The 19,995-nt window shown below is 43.0% G+C and overlaps 1 protein-coding gene across 1 annotated transcript; it reads right to left on the bottom strand.

Annotated features, from left to right (window-relative positions):
* SAP30 (Sin3A associated protein 30) lies at positions 1-11,215 on the bottom strand. Its single transcript, XM_084626309.1, has 4 exons — positions 10,349-11,215; positions 8,170-8,292; positions 2,831-2,929; positions 1-289 (listed from the first exon to the last, which is right to left on the bottom strand). The coding sequence occupies exons 1-4, from the start codon at positions 10,661-10,663 to the stop codon at positions 167-169; spliced, it is 660 nt and encodes a 219-aa protein (XP_084482435.1). The 5' UTR covers positions 10,664-11,215; the 3' UTR covers positions 1-166.
* Positions 11,216-19,995: the final 8,780 nt, after the last annotated feature.

Raw genomic sequence — 19,995 nt, 5'->3', positions numbered from 1 at the left:
TTGCTGTGGAAATCTCATTTTAGAGGAGGTTGTTTTTCAGAGAGTCAGCAAGACCATGAAAAATAAAATCAGAGAAGTTCTCTGAAAAAAGTTACAAAGAAAGCATCTGCATGTCAAAAACAGTCTTTAGATCTGCAACTTGAGTATTAGTCCCATTTTTTCCATCCTAGTGAACACCACTGTCCATCTTTAGATCTGGTTTGTTCTTGTCATTCTTCACAGAGTAGATGAAATATGTTAAGGTATCCTTTTCATTCACTGGAATAGTCCTAAAATGGCAACCAATTATCTATAAAGAGAAAGTTTAAGGAAATTAAATAGCCATTTGGTTACATACAAATCAACAAGTTCACATTTCCTAGATAATGGAACTAAAATTCAGAATTAAACACAAACTTGACATCTATTCCTTTTTTAAAGATTTGATCAAACAAATCAATACTAGCAGGGGTGAAGATATTTGCCTCCATCCAACAGTCTGGATCACACAAGGATTAGACAGTGTATCATTTCAATAGTCTAAAGTGTGAATTGCAGTAGATGGACCCAATCCAGTGAAATCCATGGCTTTCTCAGCTACACAAAGCTGACCTTTCAGAAGAGAGGTAAGAGTCCACAAAAGGTACTTAGGAGTGTGTACAGTGCTTGAGTGTAGAATATAATAGAAATGGGAAGTCCCGGATCATTATTATATTGGAAAGGCCCTGCATTTGATCATTTTTGGAGGGGTAGAAGAGCTTGTCCCTGGGTTTTTTAACCTGATTATAAAGAGGAAGACATGTAATAACTGAGCAGTCAGCAAGGGTGAAGTTCAGCTTTGGTCACGGCCCTTTAAACTGGTCAAATCTTTCTAAAAGGCTCCTACCTCACTTAACTGCTTTTGAGTTTTTTTTTACCCTTTATGAAAATAAGACTGTTGGTTACAAGATGTATCTAAGTAGGGAGCAGGGGTAGTACCTGAAACAATTCCCCCTGCCAGTTACTGTGGATTTGTAATATCACTCTCTCCCTTGTTGCTGTGCAAAATGCCCATACATGCTGGGGAGGAAGAGGAGAAAATGACTACACAAAGTTTAGTGAAAGGCACAAAGTAAACCAAAAAAATCCCTCTCAATCTCTTTTAGTTACAGTAATCTCAACAGTTACTTGTGAAGACAGTAAATTAACCATTTAGAAAGGTGATGTTTTTTAAGTGACAGTGTACCTTTAAAAGTTCAATTCTAACTGACTTACTAAAGCATCTATACTGCATTAGGACATCTGGTGACTCAATGAACATGCTCAGAATTTCCTGGCATCATTCCCAAGAACCAAGTTTGCTATAAAACGGTGATCAACTGGGGAGGTCACAGATGACACCTCTGGAAAGAAGGTAGCTCTAAAACATTGAATCTGGCACTTCATGGCCACTGGAAAAGCAACAAAAGCTAGTTGTAGCCCCCACTGTTCTACCCAGAAGTCTGGCAAAAATGAACAGTACAAGCTGGTTGTAGACTAGCCAGAATTTTATAGTAGCCTACAGTTTTATTCTTCCTTTATTAAGTATTTTATAATATGCAACTAAATCAGCATACACTCTTAAGTTTCCATTTTTATTTTGAAAAAGCCATTTGTGGCTTATTTCAAGTCACATTTCTGCCAATTTAATAAGTGCTCAAACCTTGTCTTAAGTCGCATACAAAGAGAATAATATACAGTAATTTTAAACTCATACTTGCAGTTGCAAAAGTGTTGGCAACATACTGTTCTTTTACAGACCAGCCTCTTGCATACATTTACGAATTTTGGCTTTAATCCACACTGATTAGTGGAGAGATCTACAAAATGCTTACACACAAATGCAATTCACCATAACATTTCATAAAACTAGACAACACAATGAAGATTCAGATAGCATTTTAACAGAGGACCATCAATTTTCAGAAGAAGTATTTAAATTAACATTCCAGATCTGTGTGTTTGCAATGCAAAATGGAGTCCCTTTTTTTTCCCTAAAGTAAAGGCTGTGCCACATTTTAAACTATTTGTTTTGACTAGAATACTGATCTCTTACCAAGTAAATTATATTTTCAGAAGACCAAAATTTGCAAACATGCTAGCATTCTGTTGTGCTTACAGATATTTCAGTATTTGTGTGGCTCTTAGTTTTGCAAGTTTCCGCACTTATAAGAAGAGACATGAAATCGGATGCCCAGATCTCTCATTGTTACTATTACTTGTACCCATATTTCTATTAATTGTACTTTTAAACTATACTAGAACTTTACTGCAAAAATAACAGAATAACTTAATTCTGCCTTTAGCTGCAAAGCAGCAGTGTCATTGAAGCCTATAGTTTTGCAGTGAGGTAACTGAGTGTAGATTTAGGCCCATTGTTTGTCTTAAGCTACATGTTTCTGAATAGCAATGTTGCGATTCTATAAACTACTTCGGGATTCTTTCAGAGTATATACGTATAAACCCGACTTCCTTCCTCTAACCTGAGCTTTTACTTTTGACTTTCTTTCTTAACTAGAGTGCTCTTGGCTCAGGAATTGGGGACAGAAAGACCAGATCATGGAGGAGAAATTAGATAAATAACTTCATTTTATTTTCAGAAAATCCAATCCACATGTTCTCTTTATGCAAAGAGAAGAGTTTGTGGAGCAGGATACAATCTAATTATAATGCAGTGGTATATTAACTATGGCAATGATAGATAACATTTATAGTTGACTAAAGACAAGAATATATGTTACTTATGCTAATATGTTGGTAATGATCACATTTTCCAGAGCCACAAGTAACAGTAAATTACATTGTCAGCTACGGAACAGACATTCATACATACTTCAACAAGCTGTGCTTTGTTAAGTCCTGGTCTGGTCTGTAACTTGAAGTGTCTTTTGTACCTTCGAAGTGTGTTTACTTGTAACTGATATAAGTCAACCTAGAAAGGAAGAAAAAGATCATTAAAGTTAGCATGTATCTTTAGCTGGGCTAAAGAGAGGATTAATTTGTTATTAATTGTAATGTACTTATGATTTAAAAGGTGAAGTATCTTGCCTCTACACAGCCACAATGTAGGAGTTATGCGCATAGCCAGAGTCCCACAGAACTACTGTCCATCAGGGGTTAGAATCTCCTTAAGTCCTACATTTCATAATATAGGATATAATAAATACCCACATCTCAGCCCAGTGCTCCCTCAGTTTCTCTATTCTCAAAAGGTTTATTTAAGGGCACCATCTGGAGAACAAACATCACTATTAAGAAACCCCTTTTTCCTCTTTCCTGATTTGTTTCAGAGTAGCAGCCGTGTTAGTCTGTATTCGCAAAAAGAAAAGGAGGACTTGTGGCACCTTAGAGACTAACCAATTTATTAGAGCATAAGCTTTCGTGAGCTACAGCTCACTTCCTCAGATGCATATCGTGGAAACTGCAGCAGGCTTTATATATACACAGAGAATATGAAACAATACCTATTCCCACCCCACTGTCCTGCTGGTAATAGCTTATCTAAAGTGATTTCCAGCACAAATCCAGGTTTTCTCACCCTCCACCCCCCCACACAAATTCACTCTCCTGCTGGTGATAGCCCATCCAAAGTGACAACTCTTTACACAATGTGCATGACAATCAAGCTGGGCTATTTCCTGCATAAATCCAGGTTCTCACATCCCCCCCACCCCCATACACACACAAACTCACTCTCCTGCTGGTAATAGCTCATCCAAACTGACCACTCTTCAAGTTAAAATCCAAGTTAAACCAGAACATCTGGGGGGGGGGGGGTAGGAAAAAACAAGAGGAAACAGGCTACCTTGCATAATGACTTAGCCACTCCAAGTCTCTATTTAAGCCTAAATTAATAGTATCCAATTTGCAAATGAATTCCAATTCAGCAGTTTCTCGCTGGAGTCTGGATTTGAAGTTTTTTTGTTTTAAGATAGCGACCTTCATGTCTGTGATCGCGTGACCAGAGAGATTGAAGTGTTCTCCGACTGGTTTATGAATGTTACAATTCTTGACATCTGATTTGTGTCCATTTATTCTTTTACGTAGAGACTGTCCAGTTTGACCAATGTACATGGCAGAGGGGCATTGCTGGCACATGATGGCATATATCACATTGGTGGATGTGCAGGTGAACGAGCCTCTGATAGTGTGGCTGATGTTATTAGGCCCTGTGATGGTGTCCCCTGAATAGATATGTGGGCACAGTTGGCAACGGGCTTTGTTGCAAGGATAAGTTCCTGGGTTAGTGGTTCTGTTGTGTGGTATGTGGTTGTTGGTGAGTATTTGCTTCAGGTTGCGGGGCTGTCTCCAGTCCTTGCCTACAGACAGCCCCGCAACCTGAAGCAAATACTCACCAACAACCACATACCACACAACAGAACCACTAACCCAGGAACTTATCCTTGCAACAAAGCCCGTTGCCAACTGTGCCCACATATCTATTCAGGGGACACCATCACAGGGCCTAATAACATCAGCCACACTATCAGAGGCTCGTTCACCTGCACATCCACCAATGTGATATATGCCATCATGTGCCAGCAATGCCCCTCTGCCATGTACATTGGTCAAACTGGACAGTCTCTACGTAAAAGAATAAATGGACACAAATCAGATGTCAAGAATTGTAACATTCATAAACCAGTCGGAGAACACTTCAATCTCTCTGGTCACGCGATCACAGACATGAAGGTCGCTATCTTAAAACAAAAAAACTTCAAATCCAGACTCCAGCGAGAAACTGCTGAATTGGAATTCATTTGCAAATTGGATACTATTAATTTAGGCTTAAATAGAGACTTGGAGTGGCTAAGTCATTATGCAAGGTAGCCTGTTTCCTCTTGTTTTTTCCTACCCCCCCCCCCCCAGATGTTCTGGTTTAACTTGGATTTTAACTTGAAGAGTGGTCAGTTTGGATGAGCTATTACCAGCAGGAGAGTGAGTTTGTGTGTGTATGGGGGTGGGGGGGATGTGAGAACCTGGATTTATGCAGGAAATAGCCCAGCTTGATTGTCATGCACATTGTGTAAAGAGTTGTCACTTTGGATGGGCTATCACCAGCAGGAGAGTGAATTTGTGTGGGGGGGTGGAGGGTGAGAAAACCTGGATTTGTGCTGGAAATCACTTTAGATAAGCTATTACCAGCAGGACAGTGGGGTGGGAATAGGTATTGTTTCATATTCTCTGTGTATATATAAAGCCTGCTGCAGTTTCCACGATATGCATCTGAGGAAGTGAGCTGTAGCTCACGAAAGCTTATGCTCTAATAAATTGGTTAGTCTCTAAGGTGCCACAAGTCCTCCTTTTCTTTTTCCTGATTTGATCACCCTACAGCCCCACTGTAGGAGATGAACTAGCAGTGACATCCCCGAGAAGATGGTTTGACTGAGAAGACCTGCCAGGTGAACAGTGATTGCAACACTGCCCTCCCAAAACCAACATCTTGATGTCCTGAGAATTGAGAAGGGATTAACTTAATACTATGAAGCAACCTTAATGATAGTTTTTAGGCTAAGTCGTGAGCTACTGCACACTTGGAAACCTGGCCAAGCTTGGAATGGTGCCAGCCCCATAGCTCCTCCATAACCAAAGAATGGTGAAGAGGTGTGTCATTTGCCCTGTCATCCCAGAATCAGATGCCTATGTGTTATATCTAGGGCCTTACCAAATTCACGGCCATGAAAAACGCAACATGGACCATGAAATCTGGTCTCCCCATGTGAAATCTGGTCTTGTGTGCTTTTACCCTATACTATACAGATTTCACAGGGGAGACCAGTGTTTCTCAAACTGGGGGTCCTGACCCAAAAGGGAGTTGCAAAGGGGTCACAAGATTATTTGGGGGGGGGGGAGGGGTCACGGTATTACCACCCTTACTGCTGTGCTGCCTTCAGAGCTGGGCGGCCAGAGAGCAGCAGCTATTGGCTGAATGCCCAGCTCTGCAGGCAGCAGTGCAGAAGTAAGGGCTGCAATACCGTACCATGCCATCCCTGCTTCTGCAGTGCTGCTGGTGGTGGCTCTGCCTTCAGAGCTGGGCTTCCGGCCAGCAGCTGCTGCTCTCCAGCTGCCCAGCTCTGAAGGCAGTCGTTGCCAGCAGCAGTGCAGAAGTACCGCAATTCCCCCCTACAATAACCTTGTGACTCCCCCACAACTCCTTTTTGGATCAGGACCCCTACAATTACAACACCATGAAATTTCAGATTTAAATATCTGAAATAATGAAATTTACAATTTTTAATAACCTATGACCATGAAATTGACCAAAATGGACCATGAATTTGGTAGGGCCTTAGTTACATCTGATTTGTCTAGGGGAGTCCCATTCCTCAAACCAGTATTTGATTTGAGAAGCCTTTACTCCATCAGAGTAGAAAGGCAGATTAAGCTTTCCACAAGATTCCAGAAGCTAGCAGTGCTGGGGATACCTTTTCCATCAGTGAGAATGTGCAGAAGCCACTTCAAAGAACTACTGATCCTGGGAACTCAGATGGAGGCCAAGGCATCCTTGGAGGACCCTTCCTCTTCTTCGAAGGAGACCTTGATCTCATATTCAAGAGGCCACTGATGCAACAAGTGGAAGAACATACAGCCACACACATCTAAGATGCATGATACCCATATGGAGGAAAACCTGGGTAAGAAACTCTGGTGTTATCAAGACTTGACAACTGAGGCTCTTCAAATGTGTTCCTGAGCTAGGCTTCTTTTGGAAGTGCAGCTGCAGCAGTCTGGCAAGTGACTTGCTTTTTATGATCCAGAGAAATCCATAGCATGAGATCAGTTGCACCAAGAAATGCAGATCCCACAGGAAAAAAAAAAACAAAAAACCCAGCATTGATATACTCAGAAACTATGGTTCCAAAAGCACTGTGGTGTCATCAATGTGGTACAGGAGTGTGGATAGAAAAGTAATTTTAGATAAAATTTTCTATTAACTGATGAATGGATCTTACAAGGAAGAGAAACAGGACGCAGCAAAAATGACTATTCTGAGACTACTGACAGCCCCTCCATCAGAGCCTTTAAAAGGGAGCTGCCCTCTTCCAGTCCAAGATTTTTGCACTAAGGGAAATTTAGTGGCCATACTACTAATGCCTGGAGACACTTTGGGTATGTCTACACTGCTATTAAATACCTGCGGATGAACCACGTCAGCTCACTTGGGCTTCTGGGGCTCGGGCTATGGGCTGTTTAATTGCAGTACAGATGTTGGGGCCTGGGCTGGATCCTGGCCTCTGGGACTCTCCCCTGAGCCTGAATGTCTACATGGCAATTAAACAGCCCTGTTTAAGTCAGGGCCAGCCACAGGGGTTTAATTGCAGTATGGACATATGGATTGCCAACAACACTTGAAGGAGCAAGTTCTGAAGTAAAGTGCTTTTGGAGGCCTTTTGGAGAAAATCTCACAGGCATCACAGCCTCCAGCTGAGTGCCCTTTCCCAGGTAATGCCCATCTGAAATGAAGAACACAGCAGGTCAAGATGAACACCTTTTAAACTCCATTTTCCTACATTAATCTGCCATCTCCTGCAATGCAGCCCCTACCAAAAACTGATACAAAAGCTAAAAAACTACAAATATTGAACTATGTCTTTCAAGTTCACTACACCCTACTAGAACTACTAATTATGTAATGCTAATATGATGGAGGAATTGAAAGAATTGCTCTGTGACCCTTCTGGCAGAACAGAGAGAGGCATTGGGAGACAGTTGAGGTGTTTATACTCTCAGTCTATGAAATGTTAGGAATCATGTGAATTAAGTGTGCACTCTAACAACCAATTCCTACTCAAAAATGGTTCTGCTACTGTATGGGTAAGCGCATGCCTCCCCCACTGGGAATCTGTGGAGAAAATGTCATGAAGGAGGAACCTTTATCAAAGTTAAAATTGGTATATAACTCCAACTTTCCTTTCTGGGAAAAATACTGTGTGTAAAACAAAATGAAAATGTATCGATCAATTAAATTATATATGTTAATATCTTTGAATATATAATTATATCAAAATTGATAAAGAAACATTAAAATGAAACATATTAATGAAGTGAGTGAAACAGGAGCTCTCCCACCCCTGGAACAAATTAACATTGGAAAAAATTGCAGTAACACAGACTTGGTAGCAATTAAGAACAAGCTTTACATGACAATAGCCAGGACAACTATTCAGCTACCTCTGGAGTGTCGATGTCTTGCACTGGTGAGTCACCATCATCATCACTGCCTTTTCTCTTTCTTCTGTTTCGCACACTCTGAATTAAGTTTTTGTGGAAGTCACAAATATAAAGATGTCTTGCCTAAAAAAGTAGCAATGCATGTTTTAAACACAAATCCACACTAGTCTAACATCCAGGAAATACATGATAATGCAAACTACATGCTGCAGTAATTTACCCTGAAGTATATCCATCAAGAGGTTTTCGTAACATTAATTATGAGTTTAAGAATTCTGTTTCTACCAGAACCCACAAGATAAAAGTTGAGATGCTATAACTTACTGCATCCCATTTGGCCTAGAAAACCCCTTGTATCACTGTACTGCTGCAGTGAGCCAATTCAAAATTAGTATTAACAGGCTGTAGAGAAAGCCAAGTACAGCCCTCTTAGGTTACTCATCAGAATGCAGGGAATGGGGTATGAAAATTACTTTGAAGTTCTGTTAAATGGACAAAAAAGCAAGACTTCAGCTGTCTCACTTCACAGCTCTCTTCCTAGGTTTTACTTCCACCATCCATGAAAAGTCATTGTAAATAAAATACATACACATCAATTTTTTAAAAATGTCCTTTTTCTAGGAATCAGCTCATTTTGAGATGAAGGGCCAGTAGTTAGGTGCCTAAAAACCGGAAAAAAATCTGGCAAGAAGTTATTTTATAGAGGAAATGTATATAAACATAGAGGGCTACTATGCACCAGTAGCTCCCACTGGCTTCAACTGGAGCTGTGGGTGCACAGGGTGGGGGTGGAAATCAAGCACGTAGAAAGTTAAATTTGGGATGATAAAAACAAATTGGAGGCCTAAATGAAGTTTCTTTAAACGTATAAACTGAAACATTGGAGTCCTAAGCTTTTCCTTTTGTTAATGCAAAAAGAGTTTTCTTTGCCCATTTAGAGTTCGCTTAAGTTTACCTCACAAGAGCGCTCTCATAAACCATGATTCAAAGAGAAAGCTCACAACCCTCAACAGAAGCACAAATAGAAATTAGCAATCATTTTTCCCAAACAACAGGAGTTTACCCAATCTCTTGAAGGTGGTAACTGTAACAAGCATATTAGAAGCCCCTCTTCGGGACAGCATCCCCTAACACTTCTGCTGTGTCAATTAAATATCAATCGCCAAATACTCGTGAATTTCTCTTCTGAAGAAACAAGTATTCACTAGGGAAGGAAGCCGGCAGACATTTGCTCTGCAGATTAACACTGCTCCGAATCTTAGAAATGTATCTGCTACCAAAGGGTGTTTCTTTCTCAGCAGACTGGGGAAGGGAGACAAGGGCTCGTCCTGCCTGCGCAGTGACACAAGCTTGTGGCGATTTCTTGTACAGACAGAGGAGCACTACGAAAAGCCTGATGGCTGCCAAGCGGAAGACACCGTGGCAAAGAGAGACGCGCAGCAGTACAACACGCGGCGGAGCGGCCAAGTCTGCTGCCCTCACTTGAGTCAGCCACACAAACATGTAGAGAGTCCCTACTCTGGAAGGGTGGCGGAGGGGACGTGCAGCCCCTCGGTTTCCCTGCAGTCCAGGGGCAGCCGGACAAACAGCCTCTCTCTGGAATGCCACCCTGACTTTTCCGGAGGGAGAAGAAGGGAGGAGGAAGAAAGAGCAGCAGCCTTTCCCCCCATCACACTGAGCAGAAGCAGTTGAAGCTTCACTCACTCTTCCAGCGTCAGCCGACCGTACCAAGGGCAAAGCCCAGCACAGTTTAACATAGAAGCGGCTGCCTCAAGTCTCACAGTCGCTGGGGCGGGGAAGGGGGAAGTAGTTTAAGCCTTTGTGGGGGCGACTCTTGAGGCCGGAGTAAGGCTGCGGGGAGCGATTGTGCAGTGCGTCCTGCGCGGAGAGCTGCAACGCGGCGCCTCAGACACATTGTCCCGTGAATAGCGACAACAAAAGCCCCAAGGCGCTTCCCCGGTAGCCCCACCAGCCCCGGGTCTCCTTGCCTTGGGGGCGCTCGGGGCCAGTGACCCCGCAGGAGTAGCCGTGACCACCTGCCACGATGAGAGCGCACTGCAGGGAGAGAGGGGACTCACTCACCGGCCGGCCCTGACTGCCCCTCACGCTCGCCCCCGGGCATCCTCCTCTGCCCCAGAGGCGCGCAGCGGGCTTGGGGAGGGGGTTTCACGTCACTTACGCTCTTGTCCAGCTCGATCTTCACCTTCTTCTGTGAGATGCTCTTCTGGATCCTCTTGCTGAAGCTGGCGTTGCCGGCGGCCCGGCTGCACCTCTCACCTTCCTCGCGCAGGCAGCACAGCTGCCCAGCCCCAGGGCCGGCAGCACCGGGGGGCCCCGCAGAACCGGCGGTGGTACCTGCGGCAGCGCCGGGACCTAACCCCAGCGCCGGCACCTCCACGGTGGCGGCTGCATTGGCCACAACAGCAGCAACGACGGTGGCGGCGGCGGCATCCCCCCCCCTCTGGGTCACCTCCTCCGGGGCGAACCCGTTCATTGCTCCAGCAGCGTCCCGATCCCGGCAGAGGAAGCTACCGACCCGCCCGGGCTCCTCGCCCGCCTGCGCCGCCCCTTTGTCCGGCAGAGGAGCAGAATCCGTCCCTGCCGCCCGGACTGAATCAAACTTCCCCGCTGTCTATGCGCTTGGCTGCAAGGGAGGGATTTAAACCTGCCCCATCAGCAGCCGCCCCTGAGAGAGGCAGCGTCCCCTGCAGGGGGCACGATCCTCCCCTTAAGGGTCACCTCCGCCCCCCGGCAGACAGAGCCCCTACAACAGGGGGCACAACCCCTCTCCCAAGGGCAAACCAGGGCTCCTTCAAGGGGCGCAGCGAGATCCCCGCTCGGCCCCCTTCTACTCGAGTCGGGAAGCGAGGCTGCTGGGGGATTCCCTGTGGCGGCCAAACGCCTCACTCTGTAAAAGCCACGTCCATCGCCCGGGTCACCCCGCTTCCTCCTTCCCCCACTGTCATGTGGGGACTTTTCAGCTGTTTCCTATGTAACAACAGCGGCGCCCAGCTTGCGGCACCGCTCCGCAATGCGCATGCGGGCTCCCGCCTCGGGGGCTCATGGGAGCTGTAGTTTCTATCATTGCAGCGTAGGCAAGGGCGGGGAGGGGTGAAAAACTACAGCTCCCGAAATGCACCGCGCGAGCAGGGCTGGCGGCGGGCCTTGAGGGCCGCTGTAGAAGTTTATGAGTCTGCTCCTCCCCCACACTCCAAACTGAATAGGGGCGGGGCGAGGTTGGTAACGGCGTTCTCCTCCTCAGTGCCCGTGAGGCCCTGCTCCTAGTCTGCTTCCTCATTCAAAGACTGGCCGTAGAGCAGCAGCCGTTAAGATTTGAAATACGTCTGTGTGGCAGAAGCTGAAGCGGAGCCGCTCGCGCCCTCCCCCGCCCTTCCTGTAAAGCCAATTCTCAGCGCCGCTGGCTGAGCCTAGCCCCTTGTTCCCTGCCCGGGGCTGCGTCCCCAAGCGCCGCTGCTGCCAGGGCGGCTCGGCCTAGGCTGGCAGGCCCCATCTCTGCCCGGGGTTTTCGCTTGCGGGCGGAGGTGATGTGTGCACGGCGGGTTATTGCGGGGGGTGGGGAAATGACCCACGGCGGCTGCCGCTTGGTCCCATCAAGCAACAGGCAACTTGTCCTCGGGGCGCGTCTCTTCACCTCCCCGCGCCGAAGGCGTGTTCCTGGCGCGCCCCGGCCATGTTGGCACGCGGGCGCCTGAGTGGGCTGCCGAGCTCCCTGCTGTGCGCGCGGTGACCAGCTCCCTCCTCCGCTACCGCGTGGAAAGGGGCTCGCTCCAGAGGCAGCCCCTGCAGCTCCCCTGCTCGGAGTTGCCCAAGGAGAAGGCAGGAGAGCTTTTGTCTCCCCAAAGACACCGCAGTGCACTGGCGGGCCAGTTCAGCGGCGCACAAAGCAACTGCAGGCTCGAGAGTGGGATGCAGCATCTCGGCTTTCTGTTTCTCCGCGCGGTTTCCTCTAGTCGTGGCATCGCGCACAGCTCGCACCTCGTCTTCAGCGAGGGGTCGCGCGCCAGGCAGGTTTTTAGAACTTCTTTCTGCAAAACCTATTCCCCCAACCTAGCTTCCTCTCTCCTTTTTTTCGCTCCGGTTCTCTGTGTTCACCCCTTAAATGCAGAGGGCTGGTTTAGACGGTGGTGGTAGAACTCAGGAAGTTGCAGTGTCACCTCTTCAAATGAGAGCAAGTTGACAGCGCTACACTTAGCCTATGATTTTGCCTGCGTTGACTGAGAATAATTGATCCTTGCTCTTTGTTACTGATAGCTTTAAACTAGATGTAAGTGTAGTTAATTTAGAAAGCAATTTAAGGAATACGGGTTAATGGGGTTTTTATAATTAAAAAGGATAGTAAAGAAGACTTTAACAACAAACTTAGTCCATTTCTTGGCCTGTAATTTTCCTAGATCTCCCTTGTTGGTAGTAGGACATCTATATCGCAGTAACAGTTTTTTCTATCAGTAACTAGTTTCTCTTTCCAGAACTTAGTTAAATTTAATTTTTCTGCTCAGTGTATTGTCAAGCACAATGGAGAGGTCAAAATTCAAAACTGACTTCAAAAGAGGGAACAATTAAAATAGAGGTAATGAGCAGTAAGGGTGAAAGCACTTGTTCAGAACAAATCTAGTATCAAAACTGTACAGAAGTACAAAAAAGGTTAATTAACATAAGCATATATAATAGTTCAGTTTTCCCTGGCTGAGGGATAGAGTGAAGAGCCAGACTTTGACCTATCGTTTTTCTTCATGTGTTTGCACAGCCCATGGTAATGAGTTTCCCCCTCAAATAAATGGGGATTTATATTGACCATAGTCAAAGAAGTGAGTTTAGTCACTGAAATATTCATTCAGTTGTATTAATTACAGATTATTCAATAGTTACTGAATCAAAACAGAGTGACTGAGAGGTTAGAGAGTGATTTGAGGAGACAGGCCCTGTGTACACTACAATTCTGAGTCAGGAAACCTGATTATAACTATTCCAATCTGTAGTGCAGATGGGATTTTAATCTGATTCTGTAACCTGGTATTACAGTACATGGTTAAGGTCCCATCTACACTGGAATTTGAAATTCTTGTAATAATCACATAACTGAAATTCTGTTGGGCATGTAGACATGTCAATAACATGGAAGGGATGTGTCAAAGACTAAAGGAGAGTTAATAGTAGTTAGGAAGCTATGGCCTAGTCCAAGGGTGGGCAAACTTTTTGGCCTGAGGGCCACATCTGGGTGGGGAAATTGCATGCAGGGCCAGGGCAGGGGGTTGGGGATCCAGATCCGGACTGTGGGCTGTAGTTTGCCCACCCCTGGTCTAGTCAGTCTAGTGGACTGATCTAAGGCTGGGAGTCAAGAGACCTGGGCTTTATTCTATACTTCTATTCTATACTCTGCCACTGTATGGACTTAAGCAAGTCAGTTAACTTTTCTGTGCATCAGTTAGCCCATCTTTAAAATGGGGATAATAAAAGGTTACATTAGTAAAGAAGTTTGAACACTGAAAGCCCCTTATTAAAGAAAAAAAAAAAAGTAGGAATGTGTAGCGTAGCAAGCATATCTTAATAAGGATATGGGTGGGTTCCAGGCATCCTCCCGTAGCAAATTTTGGAATACTAATTGCAATTGCCTGCATTTTAGACTCTGTTCAACGATAAGTGGCCAATATGCCATGGTGCTGAACTCATTTGTTCCATGAGCATGGAGAGGTTTAATCAAGTTCAACTTTGGTTGAGGGTAATACTCTCTGATACCTGTTCTCAGACATGGTGGAAAAATCAAATCTAGACATAGTCATTATTACTCTGCATAGTTTTGCCTGTGTTAATTGCCAAACCATATTTGAAACTGATTTAGCTGTAACAATGTTTAAAGTTACTTCAACTTGGAGTCCCAATCCTGCAGTAAGCTCCATCTGGCTGGACTCATGAGCCTGCATGGAGCTCACTTAGGTGTGACCCTCAACCGAATACTATCATACAAAAGCCACCTAAGCAAGATAGCTGCAAAAATCAAGACATGCAACAACCTTCTCAGCAAACTGTCTGGTTCTTTATGGGGAGCAGGTGCTCAAACACGAAGGACCTCAGCCCTTGCAGTCTTGTGTTTAGTAACAGAATACTGTGCGCCAATATGTACACACACCAAACTTGTTGACGTGCAACTCAACAATGCGCATCATCACAGGAACTCTCCAACCAACTCATCTTCCATGACTTCCAGTTCTGAGCCACATTGCTCCCCCTTACAGCAGGACCACGCACTACGCCCCTCTGAGTTCAGTGTTGTTCTGCAGGGCAGCAGGGGCAAGGTGAGTTGCAGGGCTGAGTCTTAAGGTATCATTGCTATTACAGGCAAGGAAAATTTGTTTTTGTAAAAATATATTATTTTTGACCTGTCAGGATACCCTTTTAAACAACCTTTTTTAGGTCTGGGAATGTTCATTCTTTGGATGCCCACTCATACATTATGTGGCACCTAAAAGGTGCCACAGAATGTTACTGGAGGTGAAACCGGTCTATTGGAGAGTGGTTAGGGTAGGAAGGGAAGTTTATTTTTGCATATATTATTTATTGCATTTGTTTTATTTTCTAGTATTGAGATTATAAAATTGATTTTTTTTAAACCCACTCCAAATATGTAAAAAGAAAAAAAAGTGTAGGGTCCAGTGGTGATCTGTGGTAACTGACATAACAGCATTGCGTGGCTGTAGTCTAGTCTTAATGGAATCGGAAACCAAAAAGTAAGTTTATAGACTGAATTTCCTTTTGATGTAGGGCATTCAGTACCTACCACTTAATATTTTAAAACTACTTCAGCAAAAGCTAAGTGCCATCCCTTCTGTGTCATCACATTTCCTTCCTCCTTCCCATCCCACCCCTCCTCAATGAGCTCACCTTCCTCCAAATTTTGAGCCCTGATCTTTCTCCCAAGTGAAACTCTGTTTAAGCATAGGGCCCAATCCCCAAGGTGAAAATACCTTTAGCACTTGTATATACACAGTTTTTGTGCCATTTTAACTATACTGGTTTCAAACCTATATAGTGAAAGCTGTACAACCTTCCAGTGTGAAAAACTTAGCATATACAGGTTTCAGAGTAGCAGCCGTGTTAGTCAGTATCAGCAAAAAGAAAAGGAGGACTTGTGGCACCTTAGAGACTAACAAAATTTATTTGAGTATAAGCTTTCGTGAGCTACAGCTCGCTTCATCGGATGCATGCAGTGGAAAATACAGTGGGGAGATTTATATACACAGAGAACATGAAACAATGGGTGTTACAGTGTGTATGGTAACAAGAGTGATCAGGTAAGGTGAGCTATTACCAGCAGGAGAGCGGGGGCGGGGAGGGGGGACTTTTGGTAGTGATAATCAAGGTGGGCCATTTCCAGCAGTTGACAAGAACGTGTGAGGAACAGTGGCGGGGAGGGGGGAATAAACATGGGGAAATAGTTTACTTTGTGTAATGACACATCCACTCCCAGTCTTTATTCAAGCCTTAGTAAAACTATTTCCCCATGTTTATTCCCCCCTCCCCGCCACTGTTCCTCACACGTTCTTGTCAACTGCTGGAAATGGCCCACCTTGATTATCACTACCAAAAGTCCCCCCTCCCCGCCCCCGCTCTCCTGCTGGTAATAGCTCACCTTACCTGATCACTCTTGTTACCATACACACTGTAACACCCATTGTTTCATGTTCTCTGTGTATATAAATCTCCCCACTGTATTTTCCACTGCATGCATCCGATGAAGCGAGCTGTAGCTCACGAAAGCTTATACTCAAATAAATTTTGTTAGTCTCTAAGGTGCCACAAGTACTCCTTTTCTTTTTTAGCATATACAGGTGCAGATACCAGTATATCTTATTCATGTATAATTTAGCTCTTATTGTTAAAATAACCCACATCCTTATCTGAAATAGTTAAATTGTTACAATGAAAATGTGTTTAAACCAGGCCTTTGTGAGTGATCCAGTTGATCTGATGGGTTCCTTTTTGTTAGTCCTCTGCCTTATATTTTGTAGGTTAACAGTGTTTATGTAAGATATGGTTTTATTAGAAGATTTAAAGCTGTAAACGAGGTCCAAAAATAAACATTGTATTTTAAGAATAATCTAGGTGTTACAGGATTAAAACTGATAAGCCTGAGTACTGTAAAACCTTGGAAGATTTGTGTACATACTCATTACTATTTGTAGCAATTCAGTCTTTGAATGTGCCATTATATTTTGTCAAAACAGGCTCCAAGGTCCTTCTAGTAAATGGCTTCATTTTTATGGGCCGAGTAAAATAGTTATCAGTTGGTGTAAAAAAAAAAAAAAAAAAAAAAGGAAATGTCACATGCAAGCAAAATAAGACTTTTCTCCTTTTATTCTTGTTTGGAAGACAATTGAATGCAAAAGTGTCACAATTAAATTTTGTATTAAACAATAAAGGATGATAAATTACTTGGCTTTATGAAGCAGACATAGAAGCTAAGGGGTGTATTTTCAAACATAACTCCACACACACATGTGGGCAAACCTCCAAATTTGCATATAGTGTCCAGGCTAAATTTGATATATTCTCACCCGCAGAGCCTCCAAAGTGAAACATTACTTGATGCACATCCATTGATATTACAGTGCAGGATTTTGAGGTTACTATTTCAATGGTCATTTGCGTATCTGTTGTTTTCCTTGACATTTTGTTACATGTTGTTATGTTCATCCTAAGGCTGTGTAGAGTCACAGAAGAATACCAGAGAAGAATACTATTATCTGCATTGCTTTCAGTTACAGGAAAATACTAACTGGCGCATATAGTGAAAATACTACTCTAAGTTTTGTTATAGTAACACAATATAATTTGGCTGTAAATATTCAATATAAAGTACAACAAAGTCTCAGTCCAGCACTCTTATTTTTTTCATTCCTGCTCCCTTTTTTCAAAAAAGTTCTTCTCGCAGCTATCTTGCTAATAATGGAAACCCTAACATATCTTCCCAGCAAATATTTGCAGGTCTTGACTTGGATGCATTTTCAAACACTGCAAAAACCAGCTGTGCTTCACAAAATTTCGTTTAGCTGCCAATAATCTACAATGTGGATTTTGTTCTTTTGATACCAAGATAAATAAATTCACAATTGACACACTGTCCTTAGCTTACCCACTCTGGTTAGGTGTTTCCTCATACAAATGCATGACATCCCATCTTTGCAATTTTATCCTAGAGGTAACACAAAAAAAAAAAAAATTGATGAATCTATGTACCTTCATGACATCTTGAAATGTAGATTTTCCTTGCCCAAAGTAAAGTGGGAAACTTTTGTATCCTTCAATGTAAGTATTACAGGATAAATTATAATTGCATTGCAGTAATTGAAATGATTGCATCTCTATATCTGATCGTACTCACACTGAAATTAATGGCAAATACCCATGGACTTCAACAGGAAGTCCATTCCCTTTTTCTGCCTAGGCATGGTAGAATTTATTAAGTATAGAGTATTAGATTTAGCAAATAATTTACTTAAAGGTAATTTAGGCCCCAAATTTAGGTTCTGTTTATGAAAAGCTTAACAAAACAATATTTGTTGAAATAGTTTCATGAATTTAAGATAAAGTGATTAAAATGGTTTGTTTGGGTTTAAGTATTTCTCTAGTGTTTTGCTGCAGTGGGAGTTCTGGCTGAATAAGAGGTGCCACATTGGACCCTAATCCAAAGAGAATGACATGCAAAAAGTAATGTAGTTTCTATAGAATTATTTTAGCTTTAATATTCTAATCTATAAGTAACTGATAAAGAAATTTGTCTTTTTAAAGTATGGTTTCTAATGTGATAACTTTTAAATGAAAGGGTTATGGGGGGGGGGGGAAGGAGGATGATGGAAGGCTTTGCACATTTACTACAAAAGTCCAGAGTCCAATAATATTTAAGTAGCATTGATAGGGGACCATATCTTAATATGTTTGTTCAAGGCCTTCCTTTATTTGTTATGCTTTATATGATCTAAAGTGTCATCTCTTTATTAGCTACACAGAGTTGCCAATTTTCATGAGTCTTTTATGTGTTCTTAAAGCCTCACCTCGCATAGACAAGTGATTATGTGAGAGTCTCAGTTTTCTCCCTTTTTTTTAAGTAAGTTTCTAGCTCATGATTGCAAAGGAAAGCAGGGCCAAAGATTATGCCAACGGCTCAAAAACCAGAAAGCAAACAAAAAGAAATCCAACCGTTTATTGTTTTTTTTTAAATGTCATCATTTTTAAGTTGATCTCTTGATTTTTGTATGCTTGAGTTAGTAATACTGTTATTATAGACCACAGGTTTGAGGCCTGGTCCTAGAAATCAGATCAGTGGGGCTCTGCATGGGCACAGAGATCCACCTACATGAATCTGTTCGTAGGATCAGGCCTTAGAAGGCTTTCAAATACATTTAAGGATATATATTTTGTATTCGTTATATATTAGCATAGCTAAAACAATAATGCAGCATTATATTCTTTTCTGTTATGTATATTTACTATTTGTGATGGACTTTTATCTTTACTGAATGTAGTCTTTACTATTACTATTTGGTAAAGGCTAATAAGGCAGTCATGGGTCCTGTGCCATCAATCATTAATATTTCCAAAGCCCTTTGAACATACAGTGTTGAGGTGCTAATTATCATCAATATAAAATTCATAGCCAGGAAAATCATATCACCTAGTCTAAACCTATGAAACAGATAACACCTGATCCAACAATTAAAAAAACAACAACTATTCATCAAGACAGTTTCTCTTTTAAAGGTTTAAGTCCATGTTTGAAGGTTCACAGGTTGTAACAAAAATGTTTTTACATAACCTGAAAGGAAAAAGTCTTAGTTTGTGATACAATCTAGTTCTTTAATTATTGGGTAAAGATCCTTATCTCTTCAGAGGCCCTCCTTTCAGTCCCCTTCTTCTGGGTACCCAAGAACTGCATTATAGAGCTCCTTGTTTTTCTGCCAATTACATGATTAGACCCCTTTAACTCTACTTCATAACCCCTCTTTATACCTAGAGGCAAGCAAAGAGTTTATTCCCTACTTGCTGTGTTCAGCCAGGGCTTCTGCCCAATGTAACATACATGGTCGGATTCTCTTTGTGCAAGCCTGGCCCCTGTGGGCTGAGGATTAACCCTGAAGGAGTTAATTGCCACACTTGGTAAAGATTTTCCACCAGAGTCTTGGGGATAAGCTATGGATTGCTACCAAAGCTCCATAGTAACCCAGTAGGCAGTGGTTGTTAAGGCACTGTGATGAAAGTGTGCTCCCCTTGTTGTCCTGGCCACACCCTCTTCTCAGACAGCACTGCCACATTTCAGGCTGAATTGGCCCGTTGGAGCCATCCCAGCAGACAAGAGGTTCTAGGTACACTTCAGCTCCACAAACTCACCCTGATGGTCTTCTGCCTGGGGATCTCCAGCACCTGGTTTTATCTGGGCTACATATGGCTCACAGTGACCACAATATCAAGGGATGGTATTCTCAAAAGACCCTAAATCACTTAGGGTGTATAAGGCCCTTTGAAAGTCAAAGGGATTTGTACTCCTAGGCCACTTTGCTCCTTTTGAATATCTAATCCAAACTGTTTGTTGGGCTAGTTGTCAACCATTTGTTTTCACATGGAAGGGAGATGTTATATGTGATGTACAGTTTAAAAAAAATGAATTTATTATAAAAAAAATAGCTTCTCTACAGAGTGCTATGGACATAGAAGTTTTGGTTCTTTAAAACTGCCAATTCAGTTATTTTGCTGTAGTATATAGTACAGCAAAACAATATTAAAATTGTAAAGGAGTGTCACTTGCAGTGACCACTG

The sequence above is a fragment of the Lepidochelys olivacea genome (assembly GCF_965140295.1).
Source record: "Lepidochelys olivacea isolate rLepOli2 genome assembly, chromosome: 4".
Taxonomy (NCBI): Eukaryota; Metazoa; Chordata; order Testudines; family Cheloniidae; genus Lepidochelys; species Lepidochelys olivacea.
Note: the sequence above shows the minus strand (reverse complement) of the source record. Positions and strands in the feature narration are given on the sequence as shown.